The sequence below is a fragment of the Macrotis lagotis genome, chromosome 2 (assembly GCF_037893015.1).
Source record: "Macrotis lagotis isolate mMagLag1 chromosome 2, bilby.v1.9.chrom.fasta, whole genome shotgun sequence".
NCBI classification, from domain to species: domain Eukaryota; kingdom Metazoa; phylum Chordata; class Mammalia; order Peramelemorphia; family Peramelidae; genus Macrotis; species Macrotis lagotis.
The window spans coordinates 162,732,064-162,756,413 of NC_133659.1; the positions used below are offsets into that span (position 1 = coordinate 162,732,064).

A 24,350-nucleotide genomic window follows, 5' to 3' on the forward strand; every position below is an offset into this window, starting at 1 on the left:
CCACTCCATTCTCTTTCTGCCTTACTCCATGGCTATCCTTCCTTTTTTCTCCTATGTTTCTACATCCTACTCTCAATGTTCCTCTTATCCTCCTTGTAGGGGAATGCTTCTCAGGCTTTAGGGTCTGACAATCCCCAAGGGCTGAGGTCTGGAGTTGGGTCATTTGCATATTGATCTGTATGACCTGAATTTCAAGTCCACTAGTGGGAAGTGCTCCTTACTCCTACTCAGTAACCTTTCCTTCCCAGCAATAATTCCCTCTGGTTTCTCTTGGGTGCCAAAACTGAAGCCCAGAAAGAAGTAAAAGGGTACAAAAAGAGGGAGAGAAAGGAGAGATGAGCAGGAGGGCAGAGACTAGGGAAAGAAAAGAGGGAAGAGGGGAATGTGGGAGAAAATGGGGAGGGAGAAAAAGAGAGGGAGAGAGGAATAGAGAGAAGGGGAGAGAAGAAAGAGGGAAAAGATGGAAAAGAATAAGGGGAAGAAATGAATTGGGAGAAGGGACAAAGGAGGGGGAAGAAAGGAGAAGAGAAGAATGGGAGGGAGGAAAAGAGAGTTGGGGATGGGTAGGGGTAAGAAGATAAAAAGAAACAGGGGCAGGGAACAGTGAGGGGAAAATGCTACCACAAGAATGTGATCATCGTGGGAAAGAGAATATTTATTGTCAGAGAACTGACACTTCTCTCTTTCCCACCTCCAACAAGAGATCTGGAAATATTTGGGATCCCTGCCAAGGTCCAAGAGTCCCCCCAGTTGGAGACTAGCTAGTCCCCAGATTCCATCACCACCCGTACCCATCCTAGACCTACCCATAGACACTGCCTACTGCCCAGCATCCTTTCCTTATTGTCTCTAATTCTTGGCCTTAATGAACCTCATCCTTTACCTTCACTGTTCCTCAGGCTTAAAGGTGAAACCTAGAACAAGTCTCTGAGTTGAGGAATCTATTTCAGCTGAGCAGCAGCAACAGTTGGACAGTAAGAAGAACTTTCTGATTTCCTTTTGCTGTTGGCTCGATCCCCAACCCTGCTCCTCCCGCCCACATCTCTTTTCATGCCTTCATGTCCCACCGGTCCTAATCCCAGGAAAAGCTGTTTCTCATTATCCTGAAGATACCCCAACCCCCCAAGTTGATCCGGGAACAGAACTGGGGCCGCAGACGCTGACAGAGGGAAAGGAAATGGGGATGGTGGAACCAGGCGCCCCTAGGGAATTTGATTCCCCCAAGCATTGGGCCACCTTCCAGGGGAGTCACTAGGCCAAGGGAGGTGCAAGACATAAAGCTCTGGGCCCAGGTCTGGCTTGATTCCACCTGTTTCCCACAGCCTTCATCCATAGTATCTTAAACCCTCTGGTTAATGGCAATTGGGCTTCAATCACCTCCATCCCTCCTCTTTATCTGTCTCTAGATCTCTCTCTCTCCTTTGCCCCCTCCTCTCCTTCTACATTTTTTCCCTTCCATCTTTGTCCCTTTCTCCTTGTCTCCTTCCCAGACTCTCCATATTTCTCTCTGTTCTCTCTTCTCTTTTTCTGCTCCCCCAGCATACAAACTAAAACTCCAGGGGTCTTCCCCTTACAAAAACAGACAGGCTTACTTGAAGCTAAAATCCCATAGGCAATAGTTTGCCCCTCCCATTCTGTCTTCTCCTCAGATGAACCATCGCTCCCCCCCCCACACACACAGACAGATACACAGATATTCACATATGCACATTTTTGAATTCTCATAATCCTTTTAGCTAACCCAGGCTTCTGATCAACTGGGTGTTATAGGAAATAAAGTATTAAATTTGAAGATCAAAAAACCTGAGTTCAAATACTGTCTATGCCATTTGTTAGCTGTGACTATGAAAAAATCATTTTTTTCTGAATCTTGATTTCCTCATTTGTATAAAAAGGATACTTTTGGCAACTATCCCACAAATGAGATAATATCAAGTGAATTATAACCCCTAAAGTATCATGGAAAGATGTAAATAAAAGTAGCTAGTGGAGTGGAGAGAGAATAATAAGACCTGGAGTCAAGAAGACCTGAGTTCAAATCTGACCTCATCAACTTACTAGTTATGTGACTGACTTAATCTATATTTGCCTTGGTTTCCTCAGTTCTAAAATGAGAATTAAATAGCATTTCCCTGCCAGAGGTGTTATGAGGATCAAAAGAGATAATAGTTGTAAATAATTTAGCAACATCTGACACATGGAAGGTAGTATATGAAACTAGCTATTATGATTATATGCGTATATAAATGGTTCTTATTATTTACACTCTCCCCTCCTAAAAATCTTTCCATGTTCCAGATCAGAAGCATGAGCCCAACCAGGAACAAAGCAGCCTCTGGCCCACAAGTACCAGGATAGGAAGTGTGAGTGTGAGCAGCTTGATGGTCAGGAAGCATTGGGTGGTGACCGAGATGGGGGGCGGGTCTCAGCTTGCTGGGCAGCTCAGGAAATAAGAGCTTGAGGGTCCCCTGGTCCAAAGTATTTACTCATCAGGAAATGTGAGAGCTGGGTCTTGGGTGAACAGAGGGAGATTAGGAAAGAAGGATCGCCCCTGGGGCTGGGAAGCAAGTGGCTCCTGATACTGGAAAGAGAGAATGAATTAGATAGGGCATCTTCCCATTTCCAGTTCACCTTGGATTGGAAGTTAAACCATCCTATCATACATACACACACACACACACACACACACACACACACACACACACACACACACACCTCCCCTACTACACACAGTCAAAAACATGGTGGCTACCTATTTAAAAACTAAATTTCTTAGCCCAGCTTTCAAACATTCCAAAAGCTAGGCCCAAACTTTGTTGTCTTTGTTGAGCTGTGATTCTTTGTGATCCCATTTGAGTTTTCTTGGAGTAGTTTGCCATTTCCTTCTCCAGTTCATTTTACAGATGAGCAACTGAGGCCAACAGGATTAAGTGACTCACTCAGGGTCACAAAGCTGAGACTAGATTTGAACAGGAAGACTCATCTTCCTGACTTCAAGCCTAGCACTCTATCCATCGTGTCACCTAGCTGCTCTAAAGGCCAGACTTTATCTTCCACTAAACTCTTGAGGCAACTCTCTACTTCTGCCAGTTTTCTGTGTTTGCCTTTTTTTTTACTCTCATTCTTTGCTTTTCCTTCTAATATCCTCATAGATTAAAAAAAAAAAAAACTTACCTATGCTTCAAAGTTCAACTCAAATATTACTTGGACCATAAAGCCATTTGCTGGTTACCCCAGTTGGAAGTGACTACTCCCTTTGAACTCCTAAAAGTCCTTAATATCTGTCTGATTCATTTCATTTTACTAAACATTTTTAAGAGGCTACTGTGTGCAAGCCTATTTAAGGGCCTTCCTCATAGGGACATCAAGAAGCTGATACTCTACTAAGGCACAGATCTGTGTGCTTGATCCTCATTTGAGTCAGGAGAGACCTTTCACACCTTGGAGATCAGGAAAAGCCTCCCATAGGACTGGGTATTTAGGCTAAAGATGGCAGGAAACTGAGGTCACTCACTTGGGTACTGAGCACATTCAGCCTCATTCTATGGAAGGAATATTCTCTTTAACTGGAAGCCCCAGGGATCTTAGGGGGGGATGATCTTAAGAGGATCCTGCTTAGGTGAGTGTCAGAAGCCCTGGCCTGTGACTTAATGATTTATTATCTCCCCAAGGGACACTAGGCTTGGAATCAAGAAGACTCTTCATGAGTTCAAATCTGGCCTCTGACCTTAATTAGCTATGTGACCCTGGTAAAGCCACTTAACCCTGATTGCCTCAGTTCATCTGTAAAATGAGTTGGAGAAGGAAATAGCAAAACATTCTAGTATCTTTGCTAAGAAAACAGGTTGGGGTCAGGACTGAACTACAACATCCCTCTGAGCCCATTTCTGTGGTAAAATGAGGATAATAATATGTTCACTATCTGCTCCATTGGACTATTGTAAGGAAAGCACTTGATAAGCCTTACAACTTAATAGAAATGAAAACTAAGTGATGCATTAGTAAACATTTTCAGCCTCTTCAGGTAAACTATAAGCCTCCTAAGGACAAGAGCTGAATTTCATTCATCTTTCTAACTGTTCAGCACCTAACACAGTTCTAGGGCATAAAAGATGTCTAAATATTTTTGATGATGATGATGATTTCCACATGGGGAATTGGAAATAGAACTAAAGGAAGAGGGGAGACAAGGCAGTCTCATGCCAGGAGATGGGGATGAATGTAATGACCTTGCAGAGGGTCCTACTTTTCTTTCAATTCCAACTCCAACTCCAATTGTACTTAAACAACTCAGAGAGTCAAATCCTCATCTCAGTTTCTATCCTAGTCTTACCCTGGTCCCCAACTTTGTCCTAAGGACCCAAATGGTCATTCTAAAATTCTCCCTTCAACCCCAATAAATCCCAACTTTTATTAAAAGGGAAAGGGAGGTAAGGAATTCAGTGGCTCCTCTACTCACTCCCCAATTCACTAGACTAGATAATAGAAGCCCCCACTCCAAGGTTGCTATTCAGTCTTCTTCATTGGGATTACAAGAGGTCAAGTTGAAGTTAGTACTTCCCAACTATTGTAAAGGATTGATATACCCTTTGCCCTGACCCTCCTAACTGCCCAGCCTTGCCAGAGGAATGTCAGATATTTGAACTTCAAATTCCTTTATTGTGAATGGTCAATGGTGTAGTGGGGAAGAGAGGGTGTTGAATCATCTAGAACTGAGTCACTAGAAAGTGACCTCAGTCACTACCCTCTCCCACCTCTCCATCCACTAGTCCCAGACATCCTAGTGCCTTATTGTCCATTCCACAATAGCTTCCCCACAAATTTCCAGGACCAGGAATAGAGCTGTTGACTATACCCTGTGATATCTGACCCAGGGATAGGAAGAGTGAAGATTGAAGCATAGGGAGAGGTCCCTATGGTCCCAAGATACTCTCAACTTCCTCCTCTTTATTTCTCTTAACGTTTTTGTCTCTGTCTCTGTCTCAGTCATTGATGTCCCACTTTGCTAACAATTCTTAGGGGAGGCTAGGTGGCACAGTGGATAAAGCACCAGCCCTGGAGTCAGGAGTACCTGGGTTCAAATCTGGCCTCAGACACTTAATAATTACCTAGCTGTGTGGCCTTGGGCAAGCCACTTAACCCTGTTAGCCTTGCAAAAACCTTTAAAAAAAAAGAATGTTTTCACAAATAAAAAACAAACAATTCTTTATGCCCACTCCCTAAGCCCCCATCTGCATTTCTCTCTCTTAGTTTGAAATTCTTAAATTTTTAAAAAATTTCCTATCAGCTGATACCGTATTGTCTGATCTTGCTATCTCTTTTACTTTATGTTTCTTCCTTAAGGATATGATTTCTCTCTCATCACATTTAATTTGGATTAATGTATATATGGAAACAATGTAAAGACTGGCAAATTTCCGGGTGGGGTGGGGGGAGGGAAGTAAGATTAGGGGAAAAATTGTAAAACTCAAAATAAATAAAATCTTAAAAAAAAATTCTATCTATGTCTTTCTGGACTGTTTCTGTATGCACCCTCTCTCTTTTATCTTCTCTTTCCTTTGCAGTCTTTTTGGGTTTTCTTGGTCACCCTGTTTTATCCTGTATTTTCTTATCCTCTCTATCCCTATCTTCTCACTCTCTGTCCTGTCTGTTTCCATCTTCTTACTTTCCCCATTTGTCTTCTTTTTTCATTCTGTCATCTGTTCCTCTTTATGCTCTTTTATTTTTCTTTCTCTGGTCTCTATCTTACCTTCTTTTATCTCTGTGTGTCTTTCTGTCTCTCTTGTTTTTACCCTCTCCTCTCTCTCTCTCTCTCTCTCTCTCTCTCTCTCTCTCTCTCTCTCATCTGTCTCCTCTATGGTCACTCTGTCTTTCTACTTCTCTGCTTCATTAAGTCTCTTCTGTCTGCCTTCTTTCTGCCCCATCTCTTATTTTACTATCCTTCCCCAATAGAGCCCCAAGCCACTCCCCTTTCCTTTTTTATTCCCTTAATTCTTCATTTTGAGCCAGGACTGAGGAGCTGGTTTGACTCACTAATGAGAACTAAGGGGCTAATGGTTGCCCGGATAATTTCTCCAAGATGACCTATGCTAATGTCACCTTACATATCTGAACCCCAGAGGTGGGGAAGATTTTGCTAATGGCAGAATTTCAATTTCCATTACAGATGAATGAAGAAGAAACAGGCAAATGGGACCTTGCTAGTTCTCAAGTTTTTTTATATTAGTAACTTCAGTTGAAGGTCCTGTCTACCCTGAATCTAACCTTCTTAGTTCTCTTGTCCTCCCACCCCCTTCCCCTCCAACTGCCATCAGGCCACAGCCTCTTACTCCCTACAAGCTGGGAGGGGATAGGGAAAACAAGACCACAAAGGTCTCTCTGACTCCACATTTCCGATTGGACAGTGCTGATCAGGATGGAGAAAGTTTCCTTTTCTGGGAGAGTCTGATAGTAGAGGAGGGGAATCAAATACCAACATTCCCCCCTCATGCTCTCTTCTCCACCCATTCCTCATCTCCTAAGAAAGGAGGGAGGGACAAGTCCCATCAGCCCTAATTTTGAGCCACCACAGAGAACAACTCAACAGACAATTCAATTACAATAGATAGGATGGGAAGTTAGATTATGGGAATAACTTCCCAGAAGTCGGGGAGGGGATGTAGAATTAGATGGAGTTTGTTTGGAGGTTTCATTCTCCTACACACACACACACACACACACACACAAACACACAGTCATCCCAATCATGGGCCTAGAATGTTTTTTACTAGAGGCAGGGGAATGGATGAAATGACCTTTCCAGCCTTCTATCACCTGTTCTTCTATTACCACAAATAATCAAAATAAGGTAAAATCCAGGGATCCTGTGCCAAATTCTAGAACTGGAACTGTATCCCCAGTACTCCCCTTCCCCCAGAGCCTGGGAACCTCTGTCCAGCACAGGCTGTTCCCAGTCCTCAGGGACCAGGGGTCAGAACCCAGCCCTGCCAGAAAGAAGCTGTCCTTAAACGGTTAGCTCAGAGTATTTGGGAAGCTGAACCAGGGAGTGGGCTGGGGAAGGAGGAGCTGAGAAATGGTCAACAGACTTTGAGTCACAGGAGAAATTGGGAGTCTGAATATAATTTAACTCAAAAAATATTTTAAGTGCACACTACATGCTAAGTGCTGAGGATACAACAATAAAAACCCAGTTCCTGCTCACTGAGGGGTTCCCAGTCTAAGAGAAGACCTCTCTCCAAGCCTCTTCCCCTTCATCCCACCTGCTCTGTGATGGGACAGGGATGCTCAGAAACTCAGCCCTCTCCTGCCTTGTACTTCAAGTTACTCCCAGAAGTGCATTATGGGGATTACTATGACTGAATTCTGTCTTTTCTCTCTTCTTCCCCTGGATTCCGCAGGTAAGGATAGTGAGAATGAAAGGCCAGGAATGCCTAGGTTTCTTCTCTTCTAAATACCTCAGTTTCTCCTCCTCTTCACTCCCCGGCTCTCACTGCCCCTAGGCCAAGAAACAGACATAAGGACCTGAAGGGAGATCATCCAGGGAACTGGAGTGGGGTTGGCTTGGGGCAGTTTTACATAGGGGTATGAGGAGGATCCCTTATTTGCTTTATGAAGAGTGAAGACAAGGAGGGAGGGGAATCACTGACGCACTGGGGTTCAACTACAAAAGCCCCCAACTGTGAACTTCAAAAGATACTTATTTACATATCATTTACATGCAGAGCCATAATAGACTACAAGTACAAAAAGCCCCTTAGCCCTCGCCCCTCTCTTCCCACAGTCTTCCCCAGCCCCTCCCCGCCTCTCCACTTCAGTCACTTTACCTTATCTCTTCAGAGGTCAGTCTCTGTCTCACTCCCTTCCCTTTCCAAACCTAATTCTTAGGGACCTCCGAGAGTGAAGATGAGGGCGACTCATTTAGAAGAACACCCTGGATCTTTACCCTGAGCAGGGTCATCAAAGCCTCTAAACGTATTACTCCTGTGACCAAGATCCTGGCTGTCTCCCGTTCCTTTGATATAGAACGCCCTTATCCCAACCTCCTCATTAGCCCCAGCACCAAAAGGAGCACTCACCTGCTTCAATCTCACTTGCCTCTCATATAGAGTACCCCAATCCCAACCCCTTCCCCACCCCAGCACCCAAAGGATCACTCACCTGCTTCAGGCTTTGGATCTCTTGTCTGACTAAGGTTAGGTCTCTGGGGGCAGTTGGGGATATAGAGTCCAGGAGCTGGGGCAAAAGGGGCCAAGGGTGTCTTGACTGAGCCTGAGCCTGATTGTGGGAGCAGCAGGAGGAGGCGGGAGGAGAGCAGGGTGCGGTATGGGGAGGGGGGCAGGAAGGGGGTGGGAACTCTGGCCCTCGACAAGGCAGGAAGTTTTGACAAGGAAACTGCGAACAGTATGGAGGGGAGGGGGATGAGGGAATGGGAGGGAAAAGAGAGACAGAGGCACTGAGAAAAGCAGAGATATTCGTGTAAACAGAGATCCGGGAGACTGGCAGTCAGTAGCAAAAAGACCACCAGAGCCCTAGATGAGAGGAGAGACCCCAAGGCAAAAACCAAAGACAGACAGAGAAACAAAGGCACAGACTAAAACAACCAAACACCCAGAGAGAAATTGATTTAGAAAAGAGCTAGAGGCCCAAAGATTTAAAACACTTTTAGACCCCTTCTCTCCTCCCCTCCGCCCCCAGAAAGACCTGGGAGAGAGGATGAGGGTTGAAGGTCCCAGATCCTGCAATGCCTGGAGAGGAAGAAGCAAGGAATGTCAGGTCACCTTTTATTTTAGATCTGCAATTACCTATAGTAGGAAAAGGAGGGAAAAGGCATTTATTAAAGTCTACTAACGCACTTTTTACAAGTGTTATCTTATTTGGTCCTCACCCACAATTCTGAGCTAGGTGCTAATGTTATTATCCTCATCCCTACTGAGGAAACTGAGGGTGGTGGTGGACAGAATTGTTATTGTTTTCTTTAAATGACTTGCCCAGATAATAAGTATCTGAAGTCGAATTCGAACTCAGATCTTTTTGACTCCAATCTACTCACTGGATTACCAGCTGCCTCTGCTTAGAGAATGAATGGAGGGATTTATCTCCCCAAGGAGCAGTAATATCATGGGATCACAAGATTTAGAGTTGTAGTTCTTAAAGATCACAAACACCAAGACTCTCATGGGGAAGGGGGGAAGAAAGGGGTTCTTCTGCTTGTCCAGGGGTTTTCCTAGAGTACTAAAGAAAGGACCTGACCCTGAAGGGAGCAGTGGTCAATGGAATCTAAAAGCATCTGTCCACATCTGCCAGATGGCTAGCTACAGGGCAATCCAGGAGAGGAGCTCCATCTGGTGACTCAAGAGGCATCCTCCCCCTTAAATAGAAGCATGGACCAAAATGTTCCAGGGTGCAGCTGGTGGACAGGACTCCTGGGTCTCTGAGCTTGAAGTGGGGTACTGCAAGGAGAAGGGGTGGTCCATCCATCCATTATCTTAAGAGTTGCTCAGTGCTGACTCTAGATAAGAGGTTCCATTAGACAGACAGAGAGAGAGAGAAAGAGAGAGAGAGAGAGAGTTCTTCATGAAGGACTTTTAAGAATAGGAGAAATGTCATAAACCTGGAGGACCTTAAGGCCAGGGAGTAGCTTATTCAGACTTAAGCCTAGGGAGTATTGGCCTGAGTTGGACTCACAAGGGAACCAAAAAGTATTTGATTTTGTTTCCATTTTTCTATGCAATAACATAACACACCTCCCGAGGGCAGCAGAGACTTGAAAAATCTGCTTTAGGCTGGGTGATGTCTAAGCACTTTAAAGAAAGGATCAGGCTATTTTAGTCCCAATTTTATTGAAGAATGGGGCATGGAGAGTGAGAGGACCCACTCCCTTCTCCCAGATGATCTTGAAAAGGAACAAAAGAGAGGTATTTGGATTCAAGCCACTCAGTGAGACTCCAGTCCCAGTCAGTTCAATCCATTGTCTCATCCCCATCTCAGGGTTACTGAGTGAAGTTAGGAAAAGGTAGTGATCTATCTTTCTTCCACCCATTCCTTTTATTGTGGGGGGAGAAGGGGGAAAATGTGTATCTGGGGGAAGATGAAGAAAGGATTTTCACGTCTCCTTGCTATGGACCTTTCTCTCAAGGACCCTGGAAAACTGATTATACTGGGGGGGGGCAGGTATAGGAATAAAGGTAAAAATACTGGCATCCAGTAAAATAAATAGAATATCCAACACAGAGAGACAGTCATATATCTATGTTAAATCCTATATGTCATGTCACAGCATACACACAACCCACAACATACCTAATCACATTCAATACTGTACACATTGAAATAGTCCTACACACAACCCTCAACAAAACTGCAGTCATATGCAGCCAGAAGTCGACAAGTTTTTTATTTATTTTTATTTTTCTGATTTGTGTTACATTTTGAGTTCTGAGTTGTTTCCTTCTCTCCCACCCTTGTACTAGAGAAGGCTGATATTACATATGTGCTCATGAATGCAGGTATTCTCACACATACATACACACATGCATACACATCTGAACAGTACAATAGATGCACACACATGCATATAGATACAAGCATATGTATGCAGAACACACAGGTCTGTGAAGTGCACATGCATGTTCATGTATGTGTACAAGATACAGGCATGTGTTGTTTGCATATGTTTATATATGCAATACAACTGTATCCGTGTGTGCCTGCACACATGTGCACTCAATGTATGTGTTGTATTGTGTGTGTATATATATATATATATATTTACATATTTACATAGTGCACACTTGTGGAAGCATATAATACATCCTTCCATAGAACAGTTCTTTCTCTGGTAGTGGATAGCATCTTCTTTCCCAAGTCCTTGCAGTTAATTTGAATGTTCCTGTGCCTCAGAATAGCATAATCATTCACAGTAACTCTTTGAATAGCATTGCTTTTACTGTATACAGTATTCTCCTGGTTCTTCTGGTTTCACTCTGCAACGACAAACATTTATTAAGCTCCCATGACTTATCAGGCAATAAACTATCACTCATTGGAGGCAGCTAGTTGATCCAGTGCCCTGGGCTTGGAATTAGAAAAACCCAAGTTCAGCTGTGACTTCAGACACTAGTTATGTGATCCTGAGTAAGTCATTTAACTTCTGCCTGCCTCAGTTTCATCATTTGAAATGGGGATTAACAACAGTGCCAGCCTATCAGTGTTGTTTTGAGTCTCAAATGCTAAAATATCGGCTTAAGTGCTTATTGTCTGGCACAGAGTAGGGACTTAATTGCTTGTTCCCATTCCTTTCTTTTCGATGAACCACACACAACAGTGTACTGCACACACACCTCATAATCATATTGTGTATGATCACAAGCAACACACATGTCACACCTATTGTGCATGTGATCGTGCACACATTGTGACAGAGTCCCAGAGAGAGATGCTTTATATGTCACAATCACAGGCTTTGCTGAACTTATTTCTCCTCCTGAGAGAAAGGGTTCCCTATATTTTCACCATGCGGCACAGGGAGGATTAGAACATGCACATTCATACACCACACAGACACACAGATACATGCACACCTGTCCAGCTTATCTTTCTGCCCGATTAAGGCTTCACTTAGTTCTGAAGGATGAGGATGCCTACAGATTCATGAGCAAACTCAGACCCCTGCTTCTCTGAGCCTCTAACTCTTAATGCCTTCCTCAAACTTCATTACTTTTTTTTTCTGACCATCCTAGAGTGCAACCCAGGAACTCTGGTGTCAAGCTTCCCAGCTGAGCCCTCCCCAGTTTCCATGTATCTACCTCAGATGACCCCCAGGAGCCCCAGTTTCATGAACCCCCAATACTCCCTCGAGATCCCTGCTTCCTTCCTTCTGTGGACCTAGGCATCCTGCCTCCTAGCGCTCCCCTCTCCATGGGGCCGGGAGCTAGACACTCCAGCTCTCCCCTGCTATCTTCCCCCCATCTCATCTCTTCTCCAGATGTAATCACAGCCCTAGTGCCCAATCCCTCCCCCTCCTCAATGATAATTGGGGTTGATTTAGGGGCTACCAGGGGAGAGGGGGGGCTAATGGAGCTAGTAGGGGGTGGGCTGGTGATGAAGGGAAGGATGAGAGGCAATTAACAGTCTTGACATCAATGGGAGTTATCTAATGCACTCTCTATGAATAGCTAAGTGTCTTGGTTTGGTGGTGGTGGTGGGAGGCTGTTCCCCCCAACCCTTCCAGGAGCTAGCTTTAAGAAGGATTTCAGCTCCAGGGTCCTATCTCACTCTCAGAATCTGGGGCAGCAAGAGAGATGGAGGATAGACAGTAGGGAGGACTTTCTAAAGGGTGAGGTAGAGGAACAGGGACTGGTGGAAACACTGAAAGACAGGGGTGAGTGGTGGAGATGGGGTCTAAGGGGGAAAAGTAACTTCAGAGATGGGAGGGTTACTTGGAGAAGAAGGATTGAAACAGGGGAGAACCATTGATGGGGGTAGACTATGAGATAGGAGAAGGGAAAGAGATAAGACCAGTATTCCCATCTCTCATCAAGGACCCCTCCCCCGCAGAGTGCAGGATGAATTCTATCCCTCACTGGGGACTGACTTCTGATTAATACCAACATTAGATATGAACACTCTCCCCTACTGACCTCTTGGTCATTAATTACCTCCTCTCCCTGCCCCCTAGGGGAGGGAAAGTAGTATTTCTTGGGAGGCAAAAGACCCAAATGTGCTAACCCCTAGTTTAGGGGGACCTTTCCCTTTCCTCTTTGCCCCCAGCTTCTTCCTTCTACTTCTGAAGGAAAAAGGAGAGGGAATAAGGAAGGAAGGAAGGAAGGAAGGAAGGAAGGAAGGAAGGAAGGAAGGAAGGAAGGAAGGAAGGAAGGAAGGAAGGGGAGGGAAGAAAAAAGGAGGAAAGTATTCTTTTTTCTTTTATCACTCTCTCTTTTATATTAATCTCCTTATATTCTCAGTCTCAGGCTCTGTGCCCTTTCTCCCCATCTCCTTACCTTCTCTTCCAGAGTCTCACTGACTTGGAGAAGTCCTTCTTGTGTTCTAAATATCATCTCTCCTACTACCACATTTGCATGAAACTAAACAGAAAATAAAGTACCCAAGATAGGGAACATATGCTCACACATATACTCAGAGGATACCCACCCACCACACATACAAATAAAAACTCATGTCCTTTTATATACACAGGAACCCTGATAGAACACATAGACACACACATACACACATATAAATATTCACCAAAGGTGTTAGGGTGATTATAGGGTCATCCTGAGCTGGGATGCAGAGTGTGGGGTACATGATACTAAGATACGGGTTTTAATGTCCCCCTACAATAAACATCCAGGACAGTGTTGAAGTAGCTAATATGTCCCAGAGAGTGAATGACTTATTACTAGAGAGATACATGTTTAGAAGGAAATCTCTGGGCATGAAGGTTGGTACTCATGTATTTCTTCCCTTTGTCTAACTCCTAATATTATTATGCATAAATAGTAAGGTATTAATAGTTGTTTGTTGTATCCAGGTTCACTTAGGCTTGCTGCCCAGGTTGCCAGTTGCCTCATGTTCTCTCTCTCTCTCTCTCTCTCTCTCTCATCTCTACTGAACAAGGGGTAAAATTTACTAGACAAGATTAACTCTTTGACAAGGTAAGAACAGGCCTTGCCCTTGGGTACTGGATGGGCCCTTGTGGTATGTCGTTGTTCTACCACTAGGACGATGAAGTTCATAGCTAAGGAATTTCAGTAGTAATCAAAAATCAACAAGTTGATCCTTTGTAGTTGAAGAAATTAATATCTGAGCTTCACTCTTTTTTTTTTAGGTTTTTGCAAGGCAAACAGGGTTAAGTGGCTTGCCTAAAGCCACACAGCTAGGTAATTATTAAGTGTCTGAGACCGGATTTGAACCCAGGTACTCCTGACTCCAAGGCCCGTGCTTTATCCACTACGCCACCTAGCTGACCCTGAGCTTCACTCTTGGTTTTGGCCTTTGGTCATTGAAAGAAAAAACTAGGAAAAAACTGAGGGGAACTGACAAGAGCTACACATGTACACAGACTGTATTTGACCTTTTCAGAGAATTACTTGCATGCTGCCACCAGTGCCACTACCACCACCAGAAACCAAACCAAAATGACTCCAGGTAGAGAAGAAGACAAGTTTTCCTAAGAGAAAGAAACTTCCCAGAAGTTCTGAGAGGGAGAAGAAAAACAGGGAGCTGTCACTATATTGCAGATATGGAAGACTATTGGACCTAACCATACATTGATCTTGTGAATCATGTGGACTAAAGGAGTACAAAGTAAAGGCAGAATCTATCAGAGGTTGTTTGACTTACTAGCAATCCCAAGGTCTTTCCCTGGGAAGAAGTTTATCTAGTAGCATTTGAAGTCTGGAGAACTAGGCAAGGTCTTTAGGAAAAGCTGAAACAGTACAGGTGAAGTTGTTTGATTCTCTAGCAATCCAGAGTTATCTTCTTGGAGTAGAGGGAAAAGTCTACTGAGGATAGCAGTAACAGGTGAGAAGTCTCTACAAATTCCTGCAGAAAATATAAATTCACTAAGGGAAGGAGAATTGTTCTGATTATTCACTCAAGTATGAGTTCTTTGGATTTCCTGCTAGGCTAAATAAAACTTGTCCTATAGTTGATGTTTTGTTAGACTGAATGTTTGCTTGGGAACTGAAGACTTTTCTAGACAGGAGTCAAATTTGCATATTCCCAGAGTAAAGTGTGTGGAAGTGCAAAGCCAAGATGTTATTGAGAGTGGCCCTTAATGTGAACCCAGTCCTTATGGTCACAGAGACTATAATGGAATTGAATAGAATTGAACGATGCTAAGCATGTAATTGATGCTTAATAAATGTTGAATTGAATTAAATTGAATAAAGACTTTGCCTTGGTGAAGGGGATGAATGTATGTATATGACTTTCAGGTCTTTGTCAGCTACTGATGTCTTTGCCTTGGGTCACCTGGGGAGTTAGGGACAAAGCAGGCTAGTATCTCTGTCTCTTAGAGAGATAAGTCTAACACTTGAACACATTAATATACTCATACATTTTTCTTTCCTAAGAAGTAAGAGGAAGGACTACCTGCCTTACCCCAAAACACCTCTAGCTCCCCAGTCTGAAATAGGAGAGATCCCCATCTGCCTGCAAATCTGTTCCCAAGACAGAATGGGGACCCCTCCACTCAGCTCAGAGTCTTGCAGACTGAGAGCATTCCAGCCACCTCTGTGGTTTTGCTTTTCCACAGAGGCCCCTCTTCCCTTTCTCTTTTCCCACAAATACCCTTCTGCTTCTCAGACACTGATCTCAAAGTCCTTTTCTAAGAGGGGACCCAGGCATCTAGTTCTAGGTGGGGATGGGGGAGGGATGAACCTTTTGAGCTGGTACTGAGCCACCCTCCTCCCCAGTCCGTTTATAAGGCCAAGTGAGTCTGGAGACACGACAATCGATATCCCTCAAAGATGAAGACGCTAATAACTTTATCCCCTCTTGTCCTCCGCCTCTCACTTACATTAGCTCCAACCACAGGCCCCAGGCAGCTGGGACTTGCAAGTGGGAGGGATTTGAGTTGAGCTCTGGGCAGAGATGGGTGGTAACCCCTTCAGGTCCGGATGAAGGAAGGGTGAAGGTTAGACTAAAGGAAGAACTACCCAACAAGGTTGAAAGGTCCAACTGGTATGGTGGGCATTAATTTATCCTGTGGGCTTTGATAAGGTAATAATAGTAGTTCACATGCCCATATTTTATTAAAAAGATTTAAAAAGGGGGTAGCTAGGTGGCACAGTGGATAAAGCACTGGCCTTGGAGTCAGGAGTACCTGGGTTCAAATCTGGTCTCAGACACTTAATAATTACCTAGCTGTGTGGCCTTGGGCAAGCCACTTAACCCCATTTGCCTTGCAAAAACCTAAAAAGAAACGATTTAAAAAGAACAAAAACCTTGTTAGGTAATGCATTTTATTATACCCATTTTGTAGATGAAGAAATTGAGATGAAATTGAAAAAAAGGTGATTAGACTCACCTAAAGTCATATAGCTAGTAAAAGGCAAAGCTGGAATTAGAACCCAGGCTTATTGACTCAAAAGCCTAGGGTTCTTTCTCTGATGGAGGAATGAAATGCACAGTTATGGAGGAAGAATGGCACTTAGACCTCTCTTTTTTTAAGACCATAATTCCATGCATTTAGTACTGAGATGGACCTTAGAGGTCATCTAATCTGACCCTTTCATTTTATAGATGAAGAAAGTGATGGGGGAGCTAAGTGGTGCAGTGGATAGACCAGCAGCCCTGGAGTCCAGAGGACTTGAGTTCAAATTTGGCCTCAGATACTTAATAGTTGTCTAGCTCTATGACCTTGGGCAAGTCACTTGAAAACCCCATTGCCTTAAATATATAATTTTTTTAAATGAGGCACAGAGCCATAAAGTGTCTCATCCAAAATCACAAAAGTAGTGAGTACTATAGCCAGGATCTGAATGCTTGATGCCTTGACTCCAAAACCAATGTTCTTTCTGCTATATAATTTTTTTCCTCCCTCCCCTCCCCATCTCCCAACACTTCCCCCTGCCAAGACCAGCAAGAAAAGAATTAATATAGGAATGTAATATTCTTGGGTGTCCTCAGCTTCAAGATCCTCTATGACCTTCTTCCACTAAGGTGCTTTGAGAACGGCTTCAACACCATTCTAAGGATTCATATCAAAGGGGCTTCAAAAGTTTAAGAACAAATCTCTCAAATACTACTCTTTTCCCCAAACAGCAACTACTGAGGAAAGATAGAAGGACAGAAAAGAGAGAAGGAAAAGGGATGAAACAGCATTTTTCACATACACCTCTACCTACCCCATCCTATTCCCCTGCCCATCAGTTATACCTGTTGTCTCCCCTTGACCAGAATCTCAGGGGCTAGAGGGAAGCAGAGTTTACTTGGCTTGCAGGAAGAGATATGGGATAAGAGTCAAGGGAGAGGTGGGGCAACTAGGTGGCACAGTGGATAGAGCACCAGCCCTGGAGTCAGGAGGACCTGAGTTCAAATCCAACCTCTGACACTTAATAATTACCTAGCTTTGTGGCCTTGGGCAAGTCACTTAACCCCCATTGCCTTGCAAAAACAAAAACAAAAAAAGAGTCAAGGGAGGATGAAGTACAGAAAAGAGAACCCACCTGCAGATAGAAGAAATATCTTGCCTTTAAGGGACCCCAATCAAAGGCAAGGGCTTTTAGGAAGGTGTGTACCTTGATTTCTGTAAAGCCTTGTGTCTGTTTTTCTCTTTGTATCTCTGTGTGACACTGTCTCTGCTGTTGTTTCTTACATGTCTCTGCCTCTTTGTTTCTGTATTTCTGTATCTCTACATGTTCCAGTTGTATCCACCCCTATGTAACCTCACTTGGGCTTTTCTTGGCGGAGATACTGGTGTGGTTTGCCCTTTCCTTCTCCAGCTCATTTTTACAGATGAAGAAACTGAGGCAAACAGATTTAAATGACTTAGGGTCACATAGCTAATAAACTTCTGAGGTCAGATTTAAACTCTAGAAGATGAGTTTTTCTGTTTTCAGGCTCCTTACTATCCAATATGCCACCTTGCTGCTCCTAAAATTCCTGGATTTGGAAATATTGGATTATAATTCTGATTTGATAACTTGATTTATCTGCCTCAAGTTCCTCAGCTGTAAAATGTGGATGATAATAATTGCACCTATATCCTAGGGTTATTATAAGAATTAATGTGACAATATTTGTAAAAGCACTCAGCACAGTGACTGGAAACATAATATATGTTTGTTCTCTTCCCCATTTACTGGTTGTGTAACCTTGAGAAAGTCACTTCATTTAGGGAAGCCTCAGTTTTCACCTTTATAAAATGGGGCACTGGTCTAATTAGACCCTCCAGGTCTAATTCCTGTGTCTCTGTAAATCTCTGTGTTTAGATCATTCTCTCTCTTTATATCTCTCTACATATCTATTTCTATATCTCTCAACTATATTTCTGCATGTCTCTATCTCTACATGAGAGATCTATCGCCAGATATTTGTCTTTCTTACATCTCTGTCTCCACAGATCTGCAATGTTCTCTTTGATTTGTGTTTCTCTCTATGCCCAATTCTGGCACCAGATCTGGTAGGTTCCCCTCCTCCTTTTCTGCCCTCCTCAGTTCCCGAAAACAACTCAAACTTTCCATCTTAGCACCCAAGTGGGGGGGGGGGGAGAAGGGAGGCAGGACCAGGAGAGAGGTGATGGGTCTGAGCCACAGATGGGGAAAAATTACTACAGGATGTTCACCCAGAAACCAAGTTTCTGATCCTGAGTCTGGGGGGCCAGAATTCCTGGATCCCCATTCCTTTTCTAAAGGCTTCATGCATTCTTTCCTAGCTAGGAAACCTGTCCCTGCTTATTTCAGAGGTCTTGGCCAGAGAAAGATATAGCAGGTACTTGGAGATCCACGATTTTGATTAGATTTGGGCCATGTCTTCAGGATAGAACTCTGTGTTCTGGTTCCCAGATATGGGGATGAAGGGGGGAGGAAGAACAGGGGAGGCTGGGGTAAATAGAATCCAGAGAGGGGGATACTCTTCAGGCAGCATTTCTTTTGCCCGCCCCATTCCTGGAAGCCCTAACGAAGGCAGTTTCTCTGATCTCCTGTCGGGAATCCAAGCCCCCTGGGAAGTGGGGGGGGCAGAGACAAGATCTGTAGGAAGGAGACTGAGGTGGTATAGACAAGATGAGGAGAAAGACCTAGGACACTTGGGTCCTTTGTAGAATCTATTCCAGCACTGAATACTCTAGGGAATCTCACCATCATTTCTGTGCTTAAGCTGCCTTTCCCCCTTCCTTTCATGAAAAACATCTTGATGGAATCGGGGGAATTTTGTTAGCAGATGGTGATGGGGCCCCATGAAGACCTTGGAATGTCTAGGTTCAGTTCTCAACTCCTTCCCTTTTCCTAACTGACTGGTCACCACTGAAAAAATCACCATCCTCTCTGGACCTCAGATTTCTTACTCCTCCCAACCCCCACCTCCAGACTAGGGACAAACAGGACACAGAAAGATCAAGCCTTAGATGAGAAAGTAAGATGACTAGGTCTGTCCTTCCCTTAGCAGCATCTCCTCTGTTTCCCCTCAGATATGCTGAAAGAAAAGATCTCTTTGGGCCAGGTCCTATGAACTCTGGTGTAAACAGGCCCTGAAACTTTCAAATTGTTGTCATTGACTGAGGTTCCATCCTCCACCTCCAATCCCTCCCTATAGGGTCCCTAAGGCCTCATCTCCATCGATCACCCCCTGGGCACTTTCTCTGTTTTATCTGGTGTTCTGGCTAGGGGCTAATGGACTTGGCACAGGGAGGAGGGAGAGGAGGTAATTAACGGGGAGGGGGCAGAGGCCGGGAGGTGCTCTGGGAGGTTGATGACTAGGGAGTCCAGGGGAATAGGGAAATATGAGAGAGAGGGATGATTAGAGGGTGTATCTGTGTCGAGGTGTATCACTGTGTCAATTTGTCGTGTCAGTGTGTCAACAAGTGTGCACTGATATCTGTCAGCACTTGGGTCAATGGGCTGCATCAGAGGATGTCAATGTGCAACTGTGGAGGTCCATGCCCCTTGCATATATCAGTTTCTACATATGCCCATGTGTATTGCTGTTTGTGCATGTGTTAATGAACTGTATCAGTGTTTTAGTTTTAGCTGTGACCATAATTTATATGATGTATCCATGATACTCCCTTCCCTCCAAAAACAATCTGGGATCACTAATTCCAGGATGAAGGAGAAGCTTAGAGTATTTGGCTGATCAACTTCATTGCCTTAAACCAATAGCCCTCTATCCAGTTCATTTTCCCTCTGATCTGGGAATTGTCCCTTTCAATCTCAATCTTATCCTGGGAACACTCAGCCCTCTGGGTCCCCCTTCAATCCCACCAACCCTAGGCTTCCTCCCAATCTTCCAACATTCCACTTCCAAGCACCAATAGCAGTAAAAGGAGCATGGTGGATAAAGGAATAGGCATCATTCTCATCACCCCTAGTTCTCCAAGAAGTCTATCTTTCTCTTCAGGGTGTGTAGGGAAGAAGAGCAGGCCCTTTTCCAGTGATCTTCTGTGCCAAAGTTTCCCACTTTTACAGAGAAACTCCTCCCACTGTCTAGACACCATCCTTGGCTGCAGTGTGGGTCCTGATCACTTTCTTTTCCATTCTGGGAGGTTCCGCCCAAGACAGTTCTCTCCCACCCCCAACTCCCATCCAAGCCTTTGAAACCAGTATACCTCTTTGCTCACTTTCCTAAGCCCAGCCTCTTCAGCTATGCCCTCATGCCAGGGGAAGAGGCATTGGATAGGACTTGGGGGTAGGGGTGGGAGAAGGAAGCACTTTCACTTTCTGTCTCTGTTTTCCAGCTCTCTGCCCGTTATCCCTGGCTTTTTTTACATCTGGGTCTCTCTCTGTCCATATCATATTATCTCCATATTTCTGCTATTATATCTGTTGCCCTGTATTTCATTCTTTCTGGATCTCTAAATGTCTCTCTGAATCAAGATTTCTCTCTCTGCCTCAGTGTTTTTCTCACCTTTTGCATTTCTGTCATTTTTGGTTGTCTGTCTCTCTCACTCTACCTTCAGCTCTCAATCACTGAATGAAATTGAGGTTCTCTGCTCTCCCCCACCATACTTTTTTCATTTCCTATCCCAGTCCTCTAGATGTTTTGAGATCTTGGAAGATGAAACCCCAAAGGGACACACCACACTAACAAGAGACTCCTTTATATGCATCTAAACTTGGGGGGTGTCAGGGGACAAGCTCAGGAGAGTTCCCCCTCCTTCCCTTCACCTTCTGTATCAGTCAGCCTCAGGCTGTGGGTCAGGCCTCCATTAGCTCTAACTAGACTGGACAAGAGGCAGATGCCACCATCCTGGCCAGGCCTGGGGGGCTGATAAGGCAGCAGATCTAATAAAGGCTGAGGGGAGTGGCCTCCCTGGGACTGTCTGACATTTCCTCCTGATAAGCCCTGGAGGGATAAAGGGCTGTGGGTTCTGGCAGGATGAAGGTTGGCCATTAGGGGCAATGGAGCTTCCAGACAAGACATCTTGCCTCTGCTTCCATTCCTTTTCCCCTTTCCATTTGCCTTCCCAAAGAGATCTCAAAGTAATTGACAGGAAGTCTAACTCTCCCTCAGGCCAAAGACAGGAAGAGGAGCTTGAGTCCTTATGGAACCCTCAGCTTGTCCAGTCCCATTTTCTCCAGGTACTGATTTCAAAAAACTAATTTATACTTCCCTAGAAGGGCAAAACCAAGACTTAAGTGTTCTATACCCCTCATCCCATTATGGCCAAGCCCTTCTCTCACTAAATGTATTCCCACCTTTCAAGAACTTTCTCATTCATGATCTTGGGTCCATCTAACTTCCATTCCAGGATCTCTCATCCATCCCACTCCTCACCCAGAGTCAGCTTTTCTTGAAACTAAAGGCAAACCTTTAGGTGATCAGAGTCTTGGTAGACCTGAGCTCCTCCTCAGCCTTCTCTTTTCCATTTAAACTCCATTTCCATTTAGAGAAGGGAGGAACCCCAGATATCAGAGATCCAATCCCTGCCCAAAACCTTATATGGTTTTTTCAAAAGCAAGAGGGAAGACATGGAATTTGACTCAGATGGGAACAGACAAGGGTAGAAGGAGGATAAATTGACACTGGGAATCAGGGGAAAGCAGGATCAGGAATGTAGGTATCCCCTCCTCATCCCTTCCCCTGCCCTCCCTGCCCCCAAGGCAAGAGAGAAACAGTAGAAGGGACAATAAATATATTAAGGAACTGTGCCATTTGAGAAGCATATGAATCTTCTTTCCCCATCCCCCACCCCACCTTATCCCACCCCCCTTTTCCCAGCTTTTTATGGGCTCCTGGGTTAAAGATGAGTTGAAGATGCTTTGAGATCACCCATGGGTGGTAATAATAGGGGTGGCGGTTGTGATGAGAGTAAGCAAGGTTAGGAGCCCCATAGGTTTTTGAGGACTGATTCTCAGGGCCTGTCCAACTTTTGACTAGCCCAGGATGTCCAGGTAAACAGGAGGTGCCTTGATGAGGGCCTGGAGCCGGGCATGGATGTCCTTGATGCTGTGGCGTTGCTGGGGCTCCCTCTGCCAGCAGCCCCTCATGATGGCATACACTTCTGGGGGACAAGCCCGAGGCCTTTCCAGTTCCCTGCCCTGAGTGATACACTCGATTGCCTGGAGAAAGAAGTAAGGTATTGTGAGAAGAAGACTGACCAGAGAAGTCAGTAGCCCAGATTGGGTTTCCATTATTTGGGGCAAATTCTTCTCTAGACCTCAGCTTCTTCCCACATCCATGGGGTTGTACTAGATAATCTCTAAGGTCCTTTCTAGGTCTGAAATTCTAGAAAACAGAGGGAGGCTGTAGTCATAAAAAGTGAGTTTAGAGGGATAGGAAGAGTTTGCAGGCCAATATGTTGTATGTTTAGTGACTGGATTAGGGGAAGCTATAGAAAGAGTTGCAATGGACTAATGAGAGGTGACTCAGGTGAATGGACTTTCCAATTGGGCAGGAGAGGAGAAAGCTCATCAGTCTGAGTAGCTTGTTGGGGTGAGTCCCAATGGACTCTGCACCCTATCCCTTAGAAGAAGCAAAAAGGAGGGGAGTTAGACTATGGAGAGAAGGAAAGAGATATTGGAATGAGAGAGAGAGAGAGAGAGAGAGAGAGAGAGAGAGAGAGAGAGAGAGAGAGAGAGAGATCTTTCCTAAATCCCTTTCTCACCCTTCTATAAGGAATTTGCCTTCCCTAAGATTCAAAGAAAATAGATTGAGATTACAGCAGGACGGATGGAAGAAGGACTGCAGGGTGGACTAGTGGGGAGATCAGGGCAGAAGAGTATATGAACAAGGAGAGAAAGGAATGGAGATGGGGGGGAGGGAAGGAGGAAGGAGCAAGGAGGGGGAAGGAGCCTCCTTGGGTTACAGCCCAAGAGAGAAGGGGGGGGTGGAGACGGGGTAGGGCTAGGGGGAGAGACACAGAGAAACCGAGACTAATTCCATTCCATCTTTCTGTGCTTGAGAAAATTAAAATCTATAACCCCCTCCCACCACCTCCCCAGCCCCCAGGGAGCCAACTGCATTAGGAGAAGAAATGGGAACTGACAGCTGTGAGCCAGGAGGTGGGGGAGGGCAGGAAGCTGAGTTGGGAGGCTGGACACCTGGGTTCTTAGCACTTTGCCTGGCTGACAGGCAAGGGCTGACATAGGGGATTCTGGACAGGACTGTCCTTCTGATGGTCTAACCTTAGTCCCTCTTGTCTCTATAAATAGAAAAGAGAATGAAAGCTTAGGGCTACAAAATGCTTGGAGGGTTAAGAGAAGCCTATGAGCTGGAATTAGGGACCATAGAGTCTCATTCTAGGAGAAGAGAGTAGGAGTGGGGCAGAAGGGGAGAAACTAATGGGAAGGTGTTAGACAGGACAGTCCTGATGATCTAACCCCAGTCCCTACCACTGCCCCCTTATTTCTATAAATAGGAAGGAGATTTCAAACTGTGTGTTGGGGGGGGGTGTATATAAAATGCTTGGAGAATCATTAAGAGAGGCCCATGATCTGGTCTTAGGGACCACAGAGACTCAGACTGAGGAAGAAAAGGAGTGGGGGGTGGGGAGGATGGGGAAGGACTAAGGGAAGAGGAAGGAAGGAAGAAGAGGAAGGAGGGGAGAGATGAAGAGAAATGGACCAGAGAAAGATGAATGTATGAGGGTGCTTCTTAGGACATTCCCTCTCCCCACCTCTTTAAGGAAAGGAAGGAACTGAAGCATGCTTGATAACAAGAAGGACAGAAATAAAACTAGAGAGATTAAACTACAAAAAAAGACTATCTAAGAGGGTGACTTGGAAAGAGCAGAGTGTCCTGGGCTCTGGAGAGCAGATTCTGGGGAATAAAATCCATAAGCTCCCATCCTTGTGGGGAGGAGCTGCTGCCAGGGCTGAGGAAGGAGGGAGTTGGGCTGAGCAGTACCTCTATTACTATGTCTGGGGGTATAAAGAGTCAGCTGAGGTGTCCTTTTTCCTGAATCCTTCTCACCCATACAGCTAGTGTTGTCTCTCCCAAACTACTATTTGATAGCTATGTATATAATATCTATTTATAGATACTTTGTATGTATTTACATTGATTTAGGCTGCATTTATTTACATGACTACATTGATATATAATATACATATATATTTATATTCATGCTCTCCTTTCCCCAGAATCTGCTATTCAGAGCCCAAGATACTCTGCTGTTCCAATTCACCCTTTTGGACAGTCTTTTCTGTAGTTTAACCCCTGTTGATCTTGTTATCAATCATTCT

The 24,350-nt window shown here is 44.6% G+C and overlaps 2 protein-coding genes across 2 annotated transcripts in view; both read right to left on the reverse strand.

Annotated features, from left to right (window-relative positions):
• The window catches only part of PEAR1 (platelet endothelial aggregation receptor 1), a 41,920-nt gene extending 33,614 nt beyond the window's left edge, over positions 1 to 8,306 (reverse strand). The window contains exon 1 of the mRNA XM_074223177.1: positions 8,158 to 8,306. The gene's annotated coding sequence lies outside the window, so the exon portion shown is untranslated. The remainder of the gene's footprint in view (positions 1 to 8,157) is intronic.
• A 13,591-nt stretch (positions 8,307 to 21,897) lies between these two features.
• NTRK1 (neurotrophic receptor tyrosine kinase 1) overlaps positions 21,898 to 24,350 on the reverse strand; it is a 39,752-nt gene continuing 37,299 nt past the window's right edge. The window contains exon 17 of the mRNA XM_074223180.1: positions 21,898 to 22,226. Within this exon, the coding sequence (XP_074079281.1) occupies positions 22,041 to 22,226 (186 nt within the window). The 3' untranslated portion in view covers positions 21,898 to 22,040. The remainder of the gene's footprint in view (positions 22,227 to 24,350) is intronic.